The following is a 22890-nucleotide window of genomic DNA, read 5'->3' on the forward strand; positions in this document are numbered from 1 at the left end:
TAAGCAATCACAGATACAAACAATCTGGTGAAATAATTAGTGTCTTTATTTCAAATAAAACCACATTTTGCTCAGCATCACTCCTTTCAGCAGTTTTACATTGACTGTAGTATTATCTTAATGTCAGACACCTGATACACCAGGCTGACCATTCTGCAGAAAAAGAAGAGAGGTAGCCGACATTTCTCCATCCAGCAAACAGAAGTCATGAAAAAGGTTTTGAAGGCACAGGTCTGTACATTCTAAAGATTAATATTGCTATAATTTCTGCCAAGACATCAAACAGTATTATCATGTAAAGGCATAGATGCAGGTTTCATTCATTAGTGTAGTTTAAATACAAAGACAAGGCTGGGTATTACTGATACTGAGTCATTTACTCTTCCTCTGATGATTTGTTTTTGATCATCTCTTGGTTTTTATTTTATAAATACAACACAAACATCACAGTGATCAAAATCTTACATTATTATTAGAATAGTTTGATTCTATCTGTACTATTGCTTGCATAATATTTTATTTTCATCTATGTGCACAGGCTACATTACAACCACATAAAGAAAAAAAACTGCTGTAACTGCCGTGTAATTCAAAAAATGTACAGTACATAGTAGCTGCTTGCTATTATTAATTGCTGGTATTCTAAATGACACCTCCTTGAAGCAAAAGTAGGCACAATATCTTCTTAAGGACTGGACAACCAGCTGACATTCAACTGTGGTGGGTAAAACAGGTGAGGAATGTAGTTAACTGCCTGGTAAAAAAATAAAATAAAAAGGATCGACAAAAAAAGAAAAAAGAAAAAAGAAAAAAAAATAAGACTTCAGTGATAGAGGCAAAAGTCAATGTGCACTTGTTATATAAATGTTCTTAATCTTGATTTAGCTGATAAGGTCAGAATTCATGGTTGCTACCTGCAGTTATGCACTCCAAGGTTATGTATGTATAAGGTTATGTATGTGGTCATGCATCACACAGTAGTAAGTTACACAAAGCCCAGTGTAAAGAGTAAAAAAAAGGCCAGAAAATAGTTTAAGAAAACTATACTTTTTTATGCATTGTATGTGTATTAAATAAAGTTCAACACAAGTGTCATCAAGTGTGGTATATAAATCAAGATGTTGAATATACTTTCATTTAACAAGTTTTTTTCAAAGCAAATTCCAGTACCTTAGTGTCAAAAGAAATACATTAATTTGCTTATATAAAGATTTTTACTTGCTTGTTATTAAGTCATCACAAAGTATTATTAGTTCAGAGGCCATTTTCCAGCATTCTCAAACAAATTTGGCTCTGAAACTAAAAAAGTGCATATGCCCTAAGACCTTCATTGAGATCGTGTCTCTCAGTACACAGTGACTAAAGTACAAACTCACACAAAAAACAGAACTGAGTCCTTAAGCGTGACTCTCTCCTTCCAGTAGCCGTAACCTTACACTGGCTTGGCATGGTTAATGGCTTGCAGGATACTGGGTTTCTCCTCTATGACGCGGAGCACCAGGTTGTCGATGTACTCTTCAAGCTCGACGATCTTGGCGTCCTTCCTGGACAGGTCTGTTTGCTGCTTCACCACCAGTGTGATCAACTCTTCCTGGGTCAGCTGAGTGTAAGGTCCACTTTCACCTGAGTTTGCCACCTGAGGCACATGACAAATGTCAGTACAGCACATGCCTTCTGAACTTACTGCTTAAGTACATATGAAACTGTTAAGAGTTCTTTGGTTTATCCACAGAGAGCAAAAACTCAAAAAAGCTTTCTCATAGATGAAGGAAAAAAAAATCTAGGTCTAAATTACTTACTTTTTTCCACAGCTTTCAGCCAAATCTTGTTATAAAACAGATGGAATTTTTCTCACTTATTGACAAGTGAGAAAAACTCCATCTGCTGAGTCGAAAAACATGGCAAGTCGATTTTTCGTTAAGAATTGTTTTTGTCAAACAACTATTTTTGAGGTTAAAAATAAAACTCAATATTTAACAATATTTTCAGAGTCAACTGTGAGATGTTTTCAAAGGTGGAAGATCAATCACATTGCAGTTGCTGCTAATTGCATCTGATATTTTTTTCAGTCAAGTTAATATTCAAATTCCATGAAACTTTCTGAGGATTAACTAAAAAAACACTATGTTCAAACATTTATAATGTAGATTATGTTATAGGGTGAAATGAGGTGTTATGTAATGCATCCAAGAGTTCCTCCTGCAGCAAAATGTAATTAACTTGCTGTAAAGGGACATGTCAAATCTGTTGGGGTTAGGGTTAGGGATTTGGACCCAGTGTGTCATATATGTCATGACAGTACCTTAATCTTCCCTGGTGTGCTGTCCCAGACCTTAATCTCTTTCACAGCTTGGGTGCTGGTGGCATGCTGGCTCTCAACTGAGGTCAGAGGCTTCACAGGATGAGGCCTGTAAAGAAATTGCACACATTATTATAAAGCCCTCAAAAGATCACTGCAAGTAAGTAGCAACAATATGTAAAGAAACTAACACAGAAAATAATAATACAAAAATAACATTAAGCAGGAGATAAAGATTAAACAATTGAATGTAGTGTATTTCTAATCTTCCAAATCCTTCCACTGTGATTCACGTGGAGTGGGTAGTATTAAACTCATAATGAGGAAAGTAAGCCAAGAAATCACAAGCTATCAAAATAGTCACACCCAAGGTAAATCAATCCAACACCTTAGCCGGTACAACAGCAGCAGCCTTATGCAAATCTAGATAAACAGTCTTTGTTAGTAGCCTCTTCAATCTCACCTGCGTGCGGTCAAAGCTAGCCCACCTCCATTGCTATTCTGAGCACTGACAGGCTGAACCTCAGACGGTGAGATCCATGCTTGAAAAAGTTCCTTTCCCCCGGACAAACCTCCTGCTGGCGCCTCCATAACCACCCGCGGGGGCTCTGACGACATCAATGCAGAAGGCACAGGAAAAGGTTCAGCTCCGAATGGATTCTCTCCTCCATTAAAATTGCTTTGTGTCTTCACATCATCTTGGGGCTGAGGTGTAACAGACTCATTCATGACATCTCTTGTGGGGAGGCCTTGATTTGTGGGTGTTTCTTCTTTAGATGCTGGTTCTTGACGAGACTTGAAATTTTTATCATCTGACTGAGTTTTTGACTGAAGAACGTGTTTTTGCCTCTGTGAATTCCTTCTTTGGAAAATATGAAAACCGGCTTCCTTCGAATCATCACCTTTTTTCCTGTATTCACTGGGTTTGTTTGAATCACTGCCATTAAAACTAGCAAAGGGATCTGTTGGCTTCTCTTGAGCAAAGATTTTATCAAGATCATCTGTCGTCATTCCCTGACTGTCAGATTTCTGCTCTCTCTGTATGTTGCCAGTAAAAGGGTTGTTGACGTCTTGGTTCTGTTTCAGATGTGCCCATCGGTCTTTGGAAAGACGCTCGGTACTGGAGAACGGGTAAAACTCTGCTAAGTTCTCCTTTGCCTGCCCACCCTTTTTGTCCATGCTGCTCACACGAAATAATGCAGAATCCTCCTGCTGTGTTGGCTCTTTGCCGTTAACCCTCTGTCTGGGTTTGGCTGTAGGTGCATCTTTGTTCATGGAGACTTGCACTTTCTGCTGATCTTCTGGTGCTGTTGTATCCATTTGGCTAGTTGGTCTGGATGCATGTCTTATCGCAGATGGGAGCAACGCCTTCTTCGCTCCATCCCTGGAGATCCCTGAGAAACTTTCTCTGCTTGAGATGTCAGTGTTTACAGGTCCTGGGACTGCAAATTGATGAAGTCTCATGACAGATTGGTGAGCAATGTTCTGGCTTTGACTTGAATCTGCTGCTGAATGAGTATGTGATGTGACTGGTTTAGGGGGAGCTGGGGCAGCTACTTTTTTTGATGATATAGGTTTGGTCTCCTGAGGGTGTGTTTGATAATGCCTCATAGCAGGACTTTCTTGTGATATGGAAGACCTTGGACTTGGGTCATACTCCTCTGGGCCATCCACACTCATCTCTGGACCCAGAAGTTCAGGAGTGTCCCTGTGTCTCTGATTGACCTCAGCGATTATATGATCCCATCGAGTTTGCCCTTGCACTCCGTGCCTCTTCTGTGGAAAGAGGGTTTCATAATCAGGAAGTGGTATAGAAATTGTTTTGCCTTGTTGCGATTCATCTGCTTCTACGTATGCAGGGTCATTGATCTCTCCGACAGGTGAAAGGCGGTTTCTTCCAGTTTCGGTCCCAGGTACGGAATACATGGGTGGCAGCGGGGCCCTTCTCTTCTTGTCTGCCATGGTGGGTGACGATCCCTCAGATTCCACAGACGACAAATTCTCTGTGCTGCCACAGGGGGAACCAGACAGGCTTTGACTTATGTTTAGCGGAGCCAAGGATGAGTGGAGGTTGGAGAAATTATCAGGGGACTCAGATGGGACACTATAGAGGGTGGACTCAGAGGTGGTTGGGGAAGGACACAGCTGACTGGGGGTTTGGCAGTCAGCGGGTTCAGACTCCAGAGATTGAGCCAATCTGCCAAGGAGTGAAAACAAAGGCCTACAGGTCAGTGTGACCATCACATTACCTGAAGTCACCTCCACCAATGTACAACCCATCACCAATGTCACCAGTATCTCACATGTCAAGAAGTCACTCAACAAAAACTATTCAATTCCCACTTAAAGCCTCACATTAAGTAGCTCTTAGACAATTCAGTATTTACTTAACCCTTTATAACTATGATGAAGCTTATAAAACTGAGAACAAATCTGTGACAACAAACTTCAAAGGCTGCCATTAAATATGACAAATTTATGTGTTCATACAATGGTCAATTGTTGTCAGTCGCCAACCTACAGACAGAACCTCTGATATTCACATGTCTTGTGATTATTGTTTCTATTTTTAGCCATGACTGAAATTCCAATATCTAAAGATGATAATGGAACATTTCTGCTTTAAGATTTTTCCACATGGCATCAAAATGTATACATCACTACTACATGATATAAACATCTTTAAATGCTTTGGCTACTATCTGCCATATAGGACACTTCCTTGAAAACATGGACCACTGTAACATCTGAGACAATAGCAAGTTCAAGTCCCTTACCATTATGATTCAAAAATAAAAAATCCAGTCCAATCCAGTCCACAAGAAACTTTTAAAAAAGAACTCCATTCACTCAAGACATACGCAAAGTCACTCTGAGGCTCAGTGACTCCTTATGAGCTCAGTCCACAACCTGCTCCACAACATCTTCACCAACACAAGCCACACCCAGACTCTCATCTGTATAGAGACCAAACTGGTCAAACCGGTCCATCAACCACTGGATAGAAGTCAAAGTTTTGGTAATTCAAGACAGGCGAAAGGCTCTCAAAGATCAGCATGAACAGAAACAGAACGGCGAGTTGTGAAATTCAGTGGTAGCAAGTTTCAGTGGTAACAAACATGTTGTAGGATGAAACTTGAAAAAGTGTTTAGGTTTTCTTAAATGACATTTCTAACTCATATGTGCCTCTTACTTGTGTCTGGATAACAGGCGCAAATACAGGATCTGTTGCTGTTGTAAAGGATCAGCTTTATACATTATATAAAAAATATAATATAATGCACATACCACCAAAAAGGTGAAAGTATGTGTGGGTACTCTTGCGAGCCCATTGATCAAATTCCAGTCACAAAAGTCTAAAAATAGTGTGACTACAAGCAACCAATAACATCCCCAGCATCACAGCGGTGATATAACAACAGTATTACATAACAGCAACTTATTAAGAGCATGTAATCCAACAAAATGAGAGAGCAGTTTACCTGGGTTTGACTGCAGACACTTTAGCAGTGCGGTTGAGGAAGACCATGGCAGAGGGGGGTTGTGGGTTGTGGCTGGATTTCTGGTGATCAGCTGGGCTTTCATTACTGCTAACTCTAAGATCTGAGCTGAGGGGAATGTCCTCAAACGGGTTGGTGGGGTGGTGAGAGATCGGTTGATCAGAATCTCTTGAGTCACTGCAAGGGGCTGGTGTAGGTAACTCCTCTTTCGAATGCTGCTGTACCTCTTCTTTTTTCTCCTCCTTCTTTCTGATCATTCCAAACAGGGACGACAGCCTGTCGCTCATGGAGGCCTCTTCCTGTCGTTTCTGCTCCTCTGCTTTGCTACGTTCCTCCTCAAGCCTCTGATTTTCTATCATGTGTTCTTCCTCTTGCTTTCTTCTCTCTTCCTCCTCCTCCTTCTGTTTCTTCCTCCTTGCTTCATCCTCAATTAAGCGTCTCTTCCTCCCCTGTTCCTCTTGGTATCTGCGCTCCTCTTCTTCCTGCAATCTCTTGGCCTCTGCTCTGTATCTCTCCTCTTCCTCCAGCCTCTTTTCCTCTGCCATGCGTCTTTCTTCTGCCTGCCTTCTCTCCTCCTCCTCTTGATGGCGCTGTTGCTCCAGTATAGCTCTATCTGTTGACTCACGTCTGTAGAAGGGGACAGGTGCACTTCTAAGGGAATCTGCGGAGGCATCAGAGGTGTGTTTGCGGACATCCTCCACAGACCCTTGTCCTGAACTGTTCAGACTGAGTGTAGATCCACTCTTGGGCTCTGCCTCCTCTGCGTACACATGGCTGCCGTTGATGCACAGGTTGTTCAGGTCACTGTTGCTTTGCTTGGAGCGACCCAGAAGAGAGAAAGGACCCTGAGACACCTTGCTGTCAGAGCTGCCTGTTCGCTTGTGTCCCAGGAATTTGAATTTCTTCTTAACTGTGGGAGGAGAGACAGAGAAGAATGATATCATTGTAGACATGCAAAACCCCATTATTTAACATCCACTGAGAAGGAAAAGGAAAGACAGAGCTGTCCACATACAGAACACACAGAGTACTGAAGTTACCTTCAGGAGAGTCTATATTGAGTCCAGATGAGCGGCTGCCACTGAGAGATGAGTTCTTCTCGGGAAGAGTCCCCAGTGTAGACATGGACTGAGAGATGTTGCGCTGCAAGTTTGACTTGGGAGCAAAGAGGGATTTGAGCTTTGATTTCTTTTTCACTCCTGGAGACTGATTGAGTGACTGTGCATCAGCCTCTCCCTCACTGTCGGTGAGGACCTGGCTGACAGAGGGAACGATAGCTGAAACAGAGTCAGAGAAGCCATCCTTTTTCTTCCCACGGACTTTGTCCTTTAGCTTGGAGATGCGGGAGCGTGGCTTGTCTTGCATAGAAAGGTCAAACATGCTAGCTGACATGTTGTTTCTCATAAATTGTATGTCTAGCATCACCTCCCCTCGAACCTTGTCCTCTTTTCCCGTCTTGTCCACCAGCTTGAACCAACTGCAAATGACAGAAAAAATTAATCAGATGTTTAAAAAGCAAATTTTTGCAAAATCATAGAAATTTTCCTCAAAATTAATGAAAGGTTTTTAAAATTAAAACTAGATATTGATATATGTATATATCAATCTATATATCTATATATAGAGATATATATAAACACTATAAACACTTATGAAAAAGATATGTAACGAAAGTAGGTTATTTTACAGTTTCACAATAAACTTTATTGTCCAAAATGACGTCAGTGCACTGAAACAGTAAATTTCACTGGGAATTAAATAAAATAACTATAAAAAGAAATAACTATAAATAAAAACATAAGAACAAATATGTGTGTGTGTATATATATATATTATATATTATATATTTAACTTGTTATGCTGCCTATATAACTTGACTTGACCCGTGCATTTCCACTGCATTATTGCTTCTTAATAAAAAGTATTCATATCAGTGCCTATTGCAGAATATATGCACTGATACCGATATATCTGTGATAGGTCGATGAATCGGTTGCGCTCTAATTAAAACTTTGACCTTTGGCACAGTTTACTAAATGCAACAAACCTCCGGCAATTAGTCTCAAAGTCACACACAAAGACTATTAGACAGAAAAAATGCAGTGAGATGAGATGAGGTTTCCACTCAGAGCATGTTACTCTTTTCCAAGATATGTACATATGGGACTCTAAAGTTGTTGCACAGGAAACAGGTGAAATGATTTAATTGCAGCAGAGATTGAAGCAGTGGTAAATGACAGCTTTATGTTATGTAAAATAAAAAAGACTTAAAGGAACTGATTAGCAGTTTGACTGAAAATGAATCAGCACTTAATAATGAAAATAATAGTTACAGGCTTATTTGGTCCATTTTACTAAAACCCTGCACTAGAGCTGAAATAATTAATTTATTGGTCAACTGAAAATTCAGCATTATCAGTTTAGATACTTGCTCTATCATTTAAGTGATTTATTAAGCAAACTTGCAAAACTTTCTTTAGTTTTGGCTTCTCTATGCAATGATTTTGTTTGCATTTGACTGTTCTTTATCATTGGAAATTCAATATCTTTGAGTTTTGCACTGTTGGCCAGACAAAACAAGCAATCCAAAGATGCCACCGTGGGCTTTGGCAACTTTTCACTGTTTTCTATTATTTAATAAATAATTTATCTGCAGATTAATCTAAACCAAAAATAATAATTTGTTGCAGCCCCGCACTGCTATTGAATCTGAGTTCATATTAATCTTATACTCAACTGCTGTGCATTGTTAGTGTCACTGCAAACCAAGACACCCATGCCACCAGAACATGTTTTAGTTGTGGGGTTACTCTTCTATACAGGCATTTAGGGTTGGCCCCCACAACTGTAAACAAGGCAACATATAGGCTCACTTCAGAGGGGTTGAATGTAGGTTGAATGTAATTAACAGCGTACTGTAAATAAATCCCCTACATAAATCCTCTGGTTTCTAATGGCTCTGACTTCAAACACTTCAAATCTGTTGGCATCCTCCTGATGTGTCTCATTAGACCTGAGACTGATAGGTGTCATTAACCAGTGTACGGCTTGTTCCAGTTCCTGTTGGGAGTACCATGCCAACCACAGATAAAGCCTGACAATTACAGCTTTGTTCAGACACCACCCACCCCCACTCCCACCCAAATGTCCGCTCTGTTGTACAGGATCAGCACTTATTGTCTGCAAGGGAAAGGTAGGAGTGTTCTGGAGAGCCCTGTCTAAAACCCTGCCAAAACAAGCTATTAGTGCAATTACATACCGATGCTTTCTGCTTGTATAATTAAAGCCTTGCTATTATTAGATGTAGTAATGCTGTAGCAGAAGTGCCCATTATAGTGAACCTTTCCCCTTTTGAACTCTTTTGTTCCAGAGCAGAGCCCTCCGACTGTTTCACTTAAACTAAAGGTCACTGTGTGAATTCCTCTTTAATCGTTTTGTAGAATAATACTGTATGTGGGTCCTAATTAGGTCCAGTCTAACCTGGTAAGAGATAAACTGGGGTATACTGAAGATATCTATCATCGAATTTAAATAGAAAACATGTTGTGACATTAACCAGGCAGTTAACTGCAGTTCATATGGAGTTTATTGCTGCAGAATTCATTTTCATGTCATGTAGCAGACGTCCAGGCAGGCTGGGGATAACATCCAGGAAACAAGCATGGGAGTGAACCAACATTTTTCAAACACTTTGAAAACGTTCAGGGAGGTGCTGTACAGTACGTGAAGTAATGAAAGTTACACTACAAACATTCTCCATCTCCCACCCTAAACCGAGCATGCCAAGTCAAACAATTGCTAACCACATTGACAGAAAGATCACACTTGTCTCGAGACAATCAAGACACAGACAATTGTTCTTGTCTTGTCTACGTCAATTATAGAAAAGTATGCACTTTAAAATATAGTTATGGTTATTAACAGATTGACAATGTGAGCATGTTCTGTCCTGTTTGCATAGAAATACAGAGCTGTGCCCCTGATGCACGCTCTCACCGGTCCTGCTGGACAGGTTCCCTCTGTTAACTGTCAAGGGCACTTCTCTAACATGTATAATGATTAACAAGAGCGACTGTGTTTATCCATGTGTGGGCACCAAAATGGACTCAACCAATAAGATAACAAGGTGTAAATAGTAGAATATTAATAAGTTACTTTTTCAAGAATTATCAGAAAATATTATTTAATTTAAAAATGTTCTTAAATAAAAGTTGATATTTAGTTTGAATTCACTGGAGGTGACTCTCATGCTGGGTGAAAATAAACCATACATCAGGAAGGGAGATATTTTTAGTGTCACTGCTCTGCTCTTTGTTTACAAAATAAATATTATGGCTCAGGTTTCTGAACAAATGAAGAACTGGCTCTGACCCAAATGGAACTGGTCCAGTATCATTACTCCAAAATATCTAGAAGCTAAAATTATTAGCTAACAGACAGAAAATTAATCTGCAATTATTCTGATGATGGAATAATTGTTTAACTAATTTATCAAGCAAAAACTCCACACTTTCACTGTTCACGCTTCTTAATTGTGCAAATTTTCTGCTTTTCATTATCATTTGCACCAGAAAACCTTTCCTTGGGAATTGGACAATAGATTGGACAAAAAAGGCAATCTGAAGGAGTCAACTTGGGATTCAAGAAATTGTCACTGTGAATATTTTTAACTATTTTCTAACATTTTATAGACCAAACAATTAATTTATTAATCAAGAAAATCATTGGCAATTCAATAATGAAAATAATCATTATTGTAGATTTAACCATATCAATTTATCACAGAATCTTTAAAAACATTCGGCTAAGACCACAAATAATTTCTTCATGTAAAAAATGCATTCAATTAGAGCTGCAATCATAAGGTAAATAATCAATTTGAAAATTGCTAGAAAATGTATGTTTTGATGATTGATTAGTTTTTAAGCAACAATGCCAAATGTTCCCTGGTTCCAGCTTTGAATTGAATATGTTTGAGTTTTGGACTGTTGGATGGACAGAGCAAGCCATGTGAAGACATCACTTTGAACAATTTTGCACAATTTTCTGACATTTTATAGACTAAATGATCAGTCAATTAATCGAGGAAATAATGGGCAGATTAATCACTAATGAAAATTATCATTAGCTGCAGCCCTACAGTCAAATCGCAACTTTTAAATCACTCCATACCAAATAACTCCCTACATGTAATATGAAACTAATCCTTTGAATTAACATTTCTCCTAGTATTTCTCTTATTTGTCTGATGATTTGGGATCATTAATGACTTCCACTCTTTAACAAACTCAAATACTTGGCAATATAAACTGATTTCATGTCCAACACATGTCTTTTGTATTAAAGGCAACTGTAGAGTTCCCATCCAGCAGAACAACAAAGTCCTCAGTGTCACACCCTGTATCAACATGACAGGGAAGCAGGATGGAAATCTAACACCATGCTTTCAGGCTCTGACATGCAACATGTAATATCCTGCCTGCATATTGCATGTTAACAGAGACACAAGGAGCAGGCCAAGCAAGGAGAACGAGGGTGTTCAGACTTTGAAAGGAGAGCACAAGTAATGAACTTTAACTATGTAAGTGTAAAGACTTACTGAGCAAACACAAGATAACATTTCAGATATGACGGTACAATAACCAAGTGAATGAGGTCATTCCAGCATCATATCAAGATTGCCCTTGCTTGAGTTATTACTGAGAATTCACAGCTCACTCAGTCTTTACCAAAGGTCATCTCAGAATTAAAGACCACATTGGCACGGGTTTGGCAGTGTGTGAAAAAGTTGACAGTCTATGGTAAAATTTCTTTTGCATAGGAGGGTGTGTGTATCCCAATTCAACACTAATGCAATGTTTTATTTTGAGTCCTGTTACACCCACGTTACACCCATGTTACGTCAAACCACAGATGTCATCCTGACTCATTTAACCCGTTTGGGTGTGAACACAAGTATTATAAACTAGTAAATAATCCTAAGGAATGTGCAGCATTAACAGCAGCGATGTGAGAAAATGAATTCCAGATAGGCCTCTATCACCAAGCTGCCAGTGACAGAGCTGGCTTCACACCAGTTTATGAAGTAAAAGTCTCAACCAAACGCCTAGGAGTGGTCAAAGGGAAAGAGGGAAAACAGAAGGAACTGAGATTAGAATAATCTTTGCCTGTTTTCCCACCAACTCCATGGTTTCTGTTTTTCCTCCAAGACACTGATAAGAGGAGGGAGGGGAGGAAGACTCCATCACCATGTACATATTTTAATTAAGTTGTGATCTATTTAAAAGTGCAGGCTATTTGATGTGTGTACACAAAAATGCCATGCAAGAGTGAAGCATTCAATTGTGTATTCATTAAAACATATGCTGTGTCTGGTAATCACTACATAAATATCAACAAAATTCAACCACTGCACAATTATGGGAGTAAAATGTTTCATATTTGGGGCAAAATCTAAATCAACACAGGATTACTGTGTCAGTAAAAGACACAATCAGGTAGGTAGGTGTTCATAAGCCACAAAAGTTTTGTTAATGCTCTCTTAGAAAAGTTAAATTGAGCCCAAGGCTGCAATAAATGGACAAGTGAGAAAAGCCCAAGTCCCTTGCCACGTCAAAACATGACACAAAAGTGTAGGCAAACCAACTGATGAAATGAAAATACAGTCAGTCATCAGTCATAGTATAATTGTGGCAAGTTTGACACTAATTGTTTTGAGGGACCTCCTCCTTTAAAGTCTGTTTAGCTTCAACCACTCAGGGGAATATGGAAACAGGTTTTACAGAAAAGGCAGTTCTCTCCATCTTGGCTCAAAATAATTTAGGGAAATAAATCTAATCTTGTTTGACTAGCTATTCATTGAAAGATTACAATTTACCCAAAACTGTTATGTTTTATGATGTAATCCACATTACACTAAGCCTTTGAACTAAGACTGAAGTTATGTGGATGGACTACAGTGTCACTGTGCAAGGGTGCTGAGACTTGGGTGATCACTGGGGCGATGCTGTGTTGTAATTTAGCTGGAATAAAGGTTTAAAGGGAACTAAAAGAGGAAACAGTCACTCTGCCTCAACTAATGGAAACCTTAGTAACCCTTAACTACAGCAAATAACTCCAAACCAAAGTGACACAGTGAAACAAGCAGTTGTGACTTACTCTGTCTTTTTGCGAGACTTGTTGTCATGAAGATCCAGTAAGCTTACCACAGCTTGACCCAAAAACTTGTCGAGCCCCACTTGGGCACGGTGCATTACTATGACATACAGTGTACAGCGTTCAGTGTTTCCCGGGTGGAAAAGTGGCAGGTCAAACGAAGCCTCTTCTTTCCACACTGGAGCGACACATTTCTCTGCCACAGAGGTAGAAAACTTGTCTTTGGCCACCTGGATGATGGCATAGGCATCGTTGGTGCCATTCTTGCCCTTGACACGCAGGTTCCGAGCCTGATGCACCGTTACCTGTACACTCGTAGGGAACCACTGCTGGCTCTGGTCGGCCAGAGACATGGCGGAACTCGGTTAAGATGTACCAAAACTTAATGCGGTTCGTCTTATAAGAATAGCTTACAACGTCTCACTGTCGGTTAACCTTTTCCTGAGCTTTGTTTTTCACCTTCGGCGTCCTCTGCGGCTGTAGGTTTAGGTTACCTAGCTTGACTTCAGTTCAGGAAGCTCAGGTTGATGTCGTAATACTTCTCCCTCTTCGTAACGCTATATCTAAGCTTCTAATAACACCCGAGTTGAGTTAACAACAACTTAACGTTAGCATTAGCTTGTGTAACCCAACCAGTACAATACTGCTGTGCGACTAATTCCCATGAGAGGCTTCCATAAAAACAGTTCTCTTGCTTTGCCTCCGCTAAGTTGAACAGTTCACTTCCCTGATGTTACGAGTTTCCACCCGTACTCTACATAGCGCCACCTGATTGGCTAATATTTCTGTCAGTTTTTGAAGTGCCTCAGTGATTGGACAGTGGAAGAGGAGGGCGTTGAGACATCGCTGACCGTTAACAAGCAATACAAGCCACTGATCAGGAATCAGATTAGCCTCACTAAAGTCATAGAAGACTTAAATAGGGTAACAACATTAACACTTAACTGAGTCCAGTGATGCTAATTTAACTCTAAAGGATAGAAGATGTCCAGACAAATTATTTTTCTCACTTTATTTTGGGTTACAACCTGCAAGTTGAGATTTTTTAAAAATATATCACTGAATTAAAGAGGGAATTCAAAAATATCTTGAAGAGTGTAACTGCAGGAAATGTTTTATTGTAATTGGCTAATGAGGTAGAGATATGCAAATCTAAAAATCTCCTTTTCTTAATAAGAGAAATGTTTTGACTCACCAAAACTGATGATAGTGTTGTTTGTTTGTGGAAGCTCAGGGAACAGTATGTTAACAAAACTAAATATTATTAAACTAAGTCATCCAAAGTAAAACAGGGTGAAATTTAATTATTTTATCTCTCAGTTAGTATCTTGTACTTGATCTGTTCATCAGGCCTTCATCAAGATATTTAAGAGAAAACTGATTTCAGGCAATGTCCCTTTAATGGTTGATCTTTACTGGAGTGTAAAACGGAGAACAAAATGTTTCCTATCACCACATTCTCATGGGTTTGGTAGGCTTGTGTAATATCCAAAGAGTACATGCTGCAGACTGAATGTTTCATTTAGCGAAGCTGGAACATTTTGAAGAATTTAACATTCAGTTATAAATAATTGGAAATGCATATGATTGAAAAAAACAACTGGCAGGTGCTCCATTGTTCAGCAACATAGCAGGCATTTTGTGACACATTAGGAAAAAAACAATTAAATATTAATTATTATGATTTTTCAAAAAGTGTCTTATAATGTTTAAAAATTAATGTTTTTTTTCTTGTATACACTGTACAACTTGGAAATTATGATACAGAAGCAAAGTCAACATTAGACCTATTAGACCTAACTCTGCCATCGCCATAAAAGGCAGTCTGCAGAGATGACAGTATCCATACCAGATGCATTACGCACTTGAGCATGATGACATTACTGAATCACAAGATTCAAGACAGGACTATCATAATATTTATATTTGTTTTACATGAGAAGTTCAATATGAGTCACAGTCATATGGAATAGATGAAAACTGTCATGTTTTACATCCTGAATGAATCCTGCTTGGAGCTGATCAAAAAGATCATACTGCATACAATATGCACAACAGACTGAGCATATTAAAACACCAAACCGTAATAACATACAGTATGCCATTCTCTGGATGTCATGAACACTTCCCCTATAAAAGCAATGACAAGGACAGGCATAGTAGAAACATTATTTCCTGTTAATGCAATTTCCTGAATTGCAAGTATATCAAACTGACTTTAAAATGTCTCCTCAAATGTGAATTCAGTGCAGCAGTGATGGTTTTTTGGCCTGGCCCCTGATAGGCCAATGTAACATGAATTTTGTGACACGGTTTACTGTAAAGTCAACATGAGGTGGATAAGTCTTTCATTGCAAAACCTGTGAGATTTGACTGACTCATAAGTAGAACACATTTCAAATCCCTGACAATGACAATCTGAGTTTCATTTCCCTCCAGGAGGGGGCAGTCATTCAAACATTTGACCAGAAAAAGTCTTCTGTTTGAAGTGGAAATCAGAAGTGACTGGGTATGAGAAAAACAATTATTTTTTCCCCTGATTTTTATTCTTTCTGAATTTATTAGATAGGGGGAGATCTGTCAGTGCTGATGGGAGTACAGAGAAATAAAAAAGAAACATTTTCATCATATATTCAAAAGTCTCGCATAGCTTTTTTTTTAATTCACTCAGAGATTCTGTACAGCCACACTCATAATTATTCACCTACTGTATCTACACAAACAGACACACACTCACACACATACACACACACAAAGACTCATAAACACTTGCACGCACACTCACACACACAAACAGAGCATACAAGTGCATACATGAGCACACGCAAACAATTACTTGAAGCAAACATAAGGGTGAAAGGTTGTCCACAGATTAAATGCATGTAGCTGTACTTTGGAAATGGATCATCTTGCATTCCATTTCATGCTATAGTTGATATGCATAGAAAAATCAAAACTAAAACAGTAAAGCTTTCATTAGACATCCAAAATCAACATCATATGCCAATTTCAGGGATATCTTGTACAATTTTTTGTGAAATGGATAAAATAAATGAGTATTTTATGTTTGAAAATGACAATAAAAAACCCAGCCTTATTATTTTTTTCACCATTTCACAGCAAATTCTTACAATGCTACAGAGGCAAGAATACCAGTTTAAGGTCCTGGATGCCTTCGTGATTTTATATCTTAAATTATATAATTATTATAATCAGAGACCATTAAAACATAACCCAATCATTTTAGAGTCCATTAAGGTCATGCATAGAAGTTCACATATAAGTATGGATTACACTGTGGTTTCACTTTTCCACAAACCACTCTTCATTCCAGCGGAGCTCTGGGATTGGTCTGTGCCGCTCATATCTTGCTCCAGCTCTAGCACTGAGTTTTTCAAGGTGCCGTTTGGGGCAGCGGCCCCTGGCACAGTGGTAGTGACACTGTTCAAAGGGTAGGAGGAGCGCTTCGTTTCTCGCTCTGCAGCAGCAGCCAGTTTCAAATTGTCTCTGCTGGCACATCGTCTCTGAGCACCGTGCATGGCAGCTCTGCTGGCCATAGAAGGCAGCAGGGGGAAGGGTTTGCGGCTCCCACTGCTGCCTCCATCACTTCCCTCTGAGGGGCTGGTGGCCACCGACTCTCCCACCCGCTTCCCATTTGTCAGTGGGCTGGCCTGGTTCTCTGAGAGGCTGTGGTGGATGCTGCCGTTCTCACTCGTGGCCTGTTTGTAAACCCCATGTGAAGAACTGAGGTTCTCTAAACCTGGTGGCCCTAAAGCTCCAAGGCTGCCCCCACCTCCAGCTGTCCTTAGAGCTTTGAGGCGATAGTGACTTCTGCCCTCACCCCGATGGTGATACTGGCTGCTCCCCTGTTTAGTTCTGCTACTCACTTTCCTTCTCTGGGGATGCACTGGGGCGGCAGAGTTAATGGTGGGCAGAATATTGTTTGTAGGTTTGGTGATGTTGTCAGTGCTGGTGCTGGTGTTGTTGCCTGCAGGGGGCCGTGAAGTGTTGTTTGGATTGTCTTGTGCCACCTGCAACAGGTTGGTGAGCTTGCAGGGCCCGGGGCCCACGCTGCTGATTCCACTTGGTGTGGATGATGACCTGGCTGACGAGGAGTTATGAGAGTCACCGGGTGGATGGCAGTTGATGAAAAGTTGGGATCCCTGCTCAGAGCTCTGCACTCCACTCCCAGTAGTGCAGGTGTGTGTGTAAGTAGACATGGGTTGGGAACGGCGGTAGCCTGGGCAACATGCCAGCCAAGAGGCCTGCACATCCAGACGTCTGAAGCAGTGGTGTACCACCAGAAACACCCCTAAAACTGTGGCAGACATCCCATAGAGACAACTGAACAACAAGCTAGTGTGCCCTGTCAGCCACATTGCCATGGCTCCACAACACCACAGAACCACAAATAGGAAGTGGGTGGCCACCAGCACCAAGTACTGTGTCTTCAGCGAGTACTGGTCCTCTGGAGCCACAACAGGGTTTATAGGTCCCACTGCTGAGTCTGTGGAGAGCAGGCTGGTGCTTCCTGCCAGCGCAGGCTGGCTCTCAGGCACAGAGGACAGGGTGGTTCCTGTGCATTCTTTGGCCACACGGTGCCTCAGGCGAAACACAGTGCACAGGAAATAGATCCAGGTCACCATGACAGCTAGGCCAGCAGGGACAAAGAAAGACCCTAGACTGGGGCGCCACACCAGCCAGCAGCTGCAAGAGGCACATAAGACGTCAGGAGGGTCAGTGCAAAACAAGGACATCTCTGTGTATTAAACATGTCAAAGAGAATTATTCACTTTAGCCCCAAACAAAATAACACAAAGTCAATGGATAAATGGCTCAAGGATAAAGAGAGAAGTACTTACTAAGGACTGTTGTCTCCGTAGTTGTTGACATTGACAGCTGCGGTGATCCCACAAATGATAAGAGGGACTCCACCAGCTATCAAATAGAACCTTGGATAACAGAGAAAAACGTATCAAACAGAAGTTCCCAGCTGCAGTTTTAGAAATAAAGAGCAGTTCTTGTTTGTGCCACAGGATGCTGTATGACCTTTGGCTGCTATGATGTTTTTAAAGTGCTCATGTCAGTGTCATTTTGCTTTCTGTGTTTTTATGTCTCTCTGACTGTCTATAATCTGAACAGAGCCGTGTGATCCTTCACTCCCTTCGTGGGCAGAGTGTCACAAAGGTCAGTATAGGCTGTGATTTATTTTAGTCTGATCCCATGTGGCTGAGTGGGCAACAAAGGGGTGTCTGGAGGGTCAGTGAGGTCAGGGGCACAGTGTATGATCGCAGTTTCAGGGTCACAGGGGCAGCGGGGAGGAATAGAAAAGACTACTTGGAAAGACCCTGAATCCCTCTGCTCAGATTTATGTTGGTATGTTGGTTTCATACATTTCTCCCCTCCCCTGTGTTCATCTAGACTTATGGCTTTTCTGTGTCTTACAGCAATTCTCCCCTATGTCCCTCCAAGGTTTCCTTTAAAACAGAGGGACTTTGGTTGTTGGGCACAATGACCGTCTTTGATGGTGCACAGTTTGGGTGGCCAATGCGTAAGATCTCCCACATCAGTCTACAGCATAAACCGTATTGACAGCAAACAACAATCTCATGGTACAGGAAGTGGGTGAAGGTGAGTTGTGGCTCGCTCCCTGACCTGAGCATAGGTCGCTGAGTGGGCGGAGCCGGAGACTCTCCCTCCAGTTGCCGTGGCAGTCTCCACAGAGCCTCTTTGTAGATGACCCTGGCGCTGACTCCAATCCACAGCAGGGTCGAGAGCGACGAGTAGTGCAGGGCAATGCCCACCTGTCACGTATTGCAGTCAGATCAGACATCAAGCTTACATGCCAATAATCAATATGAGGAGACTGTGTGTAAATTCAGGACTTACTGCTTGACAAACAACCGGGTAGCTGGTCAAGCTTATGCCTCCTGCATAGATGGCTGTTGTCATGGCGATGTGGAAGCAGGTATTCAGTAATGTGTGCCAGCTTTTTCTTGATATGTGAATAGAACTGTAGGGACACAAAGTTAAATAATGAGGAGATGACAGTATTAACAAATAGCAGCGAGAGGTCTGTTACTCTACAGTACCTGTGATGTAGTATGTGTGTGATGATGATGGTGAAGAGGCAAAACAGGAGTACTGCAGTGCAGGCATAGACCACAGGGTGGAGTACCCTAACAGAGATGGGTGTGGAGTTGGGGAAGTCGGGCACCTCCTATGAAAATAATCACATGTAGTTCGAATGAAAGTTTCATTCAACCTGGCTGCATGAATGATAAATTAAATACTCAAGAACGTCTCACCTGCAGCACGGCGTAGTTGCTAAGCAGGGAGCAGCGCAATGTGGAGGTGCTGCTGTCACTGTGGACCAGCTGACAGCCCTCCTGGCTCCAGCCTCCCTGCTTCTCCAGTCCCTTCAGGCTCCACTGGGCTGCCACAGCATCAGTACCAGGGGACAAGTGGCGCAGCGACACCCAGATGGGCTCCGAGTGGTTCCACATGCTGCAACCGTCTGTCACAGAAAGGGATGACATTACCAATACAAAACTGTACTAATGACTAAGTTTAATGTGCACTCAATTTAAAAATTGGTCATGGATACTTTCATATTGTTTGATCCACGATGCAACAGTGGATTTCCTTAAATAGGCTGAGAAGCTTCCTTACCTAGGCCTACAAAGATGACAGGAGTGTTGACACTACGTCTGCGCGAGTGTTCCCCAGTGTTACTTGAGTTTCCAGACAGAGGAAAAAAGCTGCCAGTTCGGAAAGCTACAAACTGCAGCTTACAGTCTGCAGTAGCATCAGGAGGAAATAGAGTGGGTGGGATAGTCACAGATGCCAGGGCTACTGAATTCTGGAGAAGAAAACACAAGACACATGCAAATCATGTATCTAATGTTGAAATCCACCATTAAACCTTGATAACTGTGAATGCAGGTATAATAGGTTACTAATGGCACAGTATATACTAATAGAGGCAGAAGAGGCGGGTGCTCAGGCCTCACCTTTAGGAGAAAATTGTTGAGGGATGTATTATGGGAGCCAGTGCTGCAGCGGAAACGAAGCTGTTGTTCATGGGCAGACTCTGCCATTTCCATACCCAGGGTGCCCGCTGAGACCTCACGGCGCTGATACGCAGTGCATGTTATGCCAGTGAAGTGGGCCGGACGAATTAGGTGGGCCTCCATCACAATGTTCCTGGACACCTGTACACATAAACAGTGAATATAAAGGGTTAAGGATTATTTCCATATCTTGTCATTTGTTCATTTCAGACTTCCAGATAAGGCGTCAATTCAAATAAATGTATAGAATTTACATTTGGCTTTTTAAGACAAAACTAACAATATTCACATTTGCACCTTGGTTGCAATTTTATGCACAAATTATGCACATTTCATAAATCACAGATACATGTATTTCCTGTTGTCACAATGAACTGTAAATATGTTCAGTGTGAGTCTCTAGGAGTTCGACTTGCACTATTAAAAAAGCATATGGTGAGATGAAAAAAAAACAAAAAGAAACCCAAAAAACAAACTGATAACTGAAGTTGACAGTCTCTACCATGGAGAAGTCCTGAGCATGACTGTGTAGCTGAGGCCAGGCCAGTGTCTCTAGAGAGTAGACTATGGAGCTGCAGGCTCTCTTCTCTCTCTGTGCAAGAGCGAGGATCTGGTCGTCCACCTGCATCAGGTTACTGCCCATCTCGACCAACACCTCTGACAACTAAAACAAACACGCACAGAGAGTTTACAGTAAAAGGATAGCGATGTCAGGAGAAAACATCACACACACACACATATCTTGACTTAATTCTAAATATGCAATTAAATCTATTTTACCTCTCGTAGCTGTTTGACATATTCCATAAACTTCTCCATCATTTGCGCCACGTACAGCACATCTACTGAGTCAGTGAAGCCCGCAGCCTCCAGGGTGTATGTTCGCACCTGATGTGCCACAGTGACAGCATTGGACGCATTGATGGGCCTCTGTAAAGCAAAGAGCAAACACATGGCGAGGACATAAGGTTTTATGTCATGAGACTAAATCCACATTGTGTTTACTGAACATGAACTGTGTACTGTGTGGTAAAACTTGCACTGACAGCAACACTGACCAGAATGAAGGTATGCAGGACACGGGTGATGCCATTGGTGTAGTGACAGTTGGAGTAGTCACCTTCCTGCCACTTTCCGGAACGATCACAGTAACGAGAAGCTTTTTTCTGCTCCATACCCCCCTCCACAGAGAGGGAAGGGTAACGCAGCTGTAGGCAGTATTGATGGGAGGTGATGCCTGCCAGGGTTCTTGGCCACCTGGGGATTAAAACCAGAGAATAATGAGAATCCTGAATCCATAGGTATGTGATAATAAATAATGTAACTGTAACTGACCTGAACTCCCCACGGTTGTTGACAACTTTATCCTCTGGACAGAAGGAGGCACTGTTCTCCAGCACCACTATTTCAACACTGAGAGATGTATTGCCCCGCCCAGTAGAAACCACACACTCCCACTCTCCGCTGGCCTCCACATGCACGTTGAATAGAATAAGCTCACTGGATAAAGATGATACAGACAGCTCATTATAACACACGTTACCACCATATCATCACAGGTGTGTTTTAAGTAGTAAAAATTCTTCTTTATTCAATCTATACTTTGTACAAAGGTTATTTGAATCGCGACTGAACGACAGCATCATCAGAGGACATTAGGGCGGAATAGACTACTCAGAGTGCCTGACTAGCTCTAGTTACCACACCTGGTGATGAAGGTGCAATCATGCAGCACACTGTTCTCCAGCTGGACACCCATCTCTGGGTCGGAGGTCACCAGCTGACCGTTGTGACGCCAGTGCAAGGTGGTGATCTTGTCCACCAGGGCAGCAGTACAGTGGAAGGGCAGCCGATCACCTTTAAAGACCACCTGACGTTGGGAGGGCAGCAACGACAGGGTGTGCGGCTCCAGAGGACCATCTGAGCACCATGGCAGGAAAAGACACAGATGTGGCCGTTACACATCACTCTGAATTATTCCTGCTGCTCTCTCCTTACTCAACCTCAGCTAAATGTTTCCACTGAAGTTATTACGAGTCTGCCGCTCTACAGCAGATTGGATACAGACAGCAGCAATTCATAAATGAAACCCACAGGATTAGTTGTCAACACAGCTCACTGATACTTTTAGAAATATGTCCCTGCTGAGCTGCTGGATTAGATCTCTTTCAAGCGTTTTGGTCGACTAATTCTTGAAATTACTGAGATGATCTTGAGCGCTGTTTTGAGCGAACTGTCATTGTCATTCATAAGCTAGTGCTCTCCGAAATAAAGCATGAACTGCCTCATTCAAGCCAGGATCTCACCACAGCTCAGCTGGTTTTCCCTTAGCCCACGCAGGGGCTTTCCCCTCAGGCTTCTCGGGTAGGCACACAGGGTTTCATCCCCCAACCGGGCGGAACTGCTGCGAAAGAAGCCCGGGACCCAACGCAACCCGCAGTCACACGACAGGTGGTCTGAGTTGAAGTTCCTAGAGAGAGAAGTCAGATACAGTGTTATCACTAGTTGCTTCTTATAGAAAAAGACACTTGAACACTTGGTGCATATTTGTTAAGTGACACACAGAGTTGAATTACAGCCACCGCAACAATATATCTGTAACATATTACAGATTTATTGTTTTCACTCTGAACTGAAGCAACTGTTTTATGCAAAGACAGGCAGAACTTTACATAAAAAACAAGCAAAAGTATTTTCAGACTTGTTTGTAGATTTATCTTCTGATTTATGATGATTAAGTTGAAATATGTTTTTAATCTACAAATAATAAGTAGATGAAAATATCCAAATTCAAATAAATACATGTCAAATAAATCCTCATATTTTCTACAGGCCTGAAGGGATTGTAAAACAGTTAGCAGAC

General features: G+C 41.4%; 2 protein-coding genes across 2 annotated transcripts; both read right to left on the bottom strand.

Moving 5' to 3' along the window:
* Window positions 1-25: 25 nt before the first annotated feature.
* On the bottom strand, window positions 26-13690 carry rab11fip1a (RAB11 family interacting protein 1 (class I) a). The gene is made up of 6 exons (XM_023394082.2): window positions 12958-13690; window positions 6840-7276; window positions 5782-6709; window positions 2763-4496; window positions 2303-2408; window positions 26-1636 (listed from the first exon to the last, which is right to left on the bottom strand). The coding sequence occupies exons 1-6, from the start codon at window positions 13305-13307 to the stop codon at window positions 1433-1435; spliced, it is 3759 nt and encodes a 1252-aa protein (XP_023249850.1). The 5' UTR covers window positions 13308-13690; the 3' UTR covers window positions 26-1432.
* A 645-nt stretch (window positions 13691-14335) lies between these two features.
* Window positions 14336-22571, bottom strand: adgra2 (adhesion G protein-coupled receptor A2; the record flags this gene model as incomplete). The annotated part of the gene is made up of 14 exons (XM_023394052.2): window positions 14336-17661; window positions 17817-17906; window positions 18610-18758; window positions 18844-18967; window positions 19047-19174; window positions 19263-19471; window positions 19627-19816; window positions 19968-20168; window positions 20530-20691; window positions 20808-20957; window positions 21086-21284; window positions 21363-21527; window positions 21734-21947; window positions 22334-22571. Coding segments are annotated over 14 exons (3636 nt in total), but the record flags the coding sequence as incomplete, so codon positions are not given.
* Window positions 22572-22890: the final 319 nt, after the last annotated feature.

The sequence above is a fragment of the Seriola lalandi genome, unplaced genomic scaffold, assembly GCF_002814215.2.
Source record: "Seriola lalandi dorsalis isolate HSWRI2012SDOR001 ecotype SW California unplaced genomic scaffold, Sedor1 jcf7180002054945, whole genome shotgun sequence".
In the NCBI taxonomy this organism is placed as follows: Eukaryota; Metazoa; Chordata; class Actinopteri; order Carangiformes; family Carangidae; genus Seriola; species Seriola lalandi.

Excerpts from the sequence above, each read along its gene's own strand:
- rab11fip1a (XM_023394082.2), bottom strand. The coding sequence starts at position 13,307 with ATGTCTCTGGCCGACCAGAGCCAGCAGTGGTTCCCTACGAGTGTACAG. Across the intron at positions 4,497-5,781 it reads GTGTCTGCAGTCAAACCCAG|ATTGGCTCAATCTCTGGAGT; the intron begins GTAAACTGCTCT and ends ACTCCTTGGCAG. Across the intron at positions 2,409-2,762 it reads CTAGCTTTGACCGCACGCAG|GCCTCATCCTGTGAAGCCTC; the intron begins GTGAGATTGAAG and ends ATTTCTTTACAG.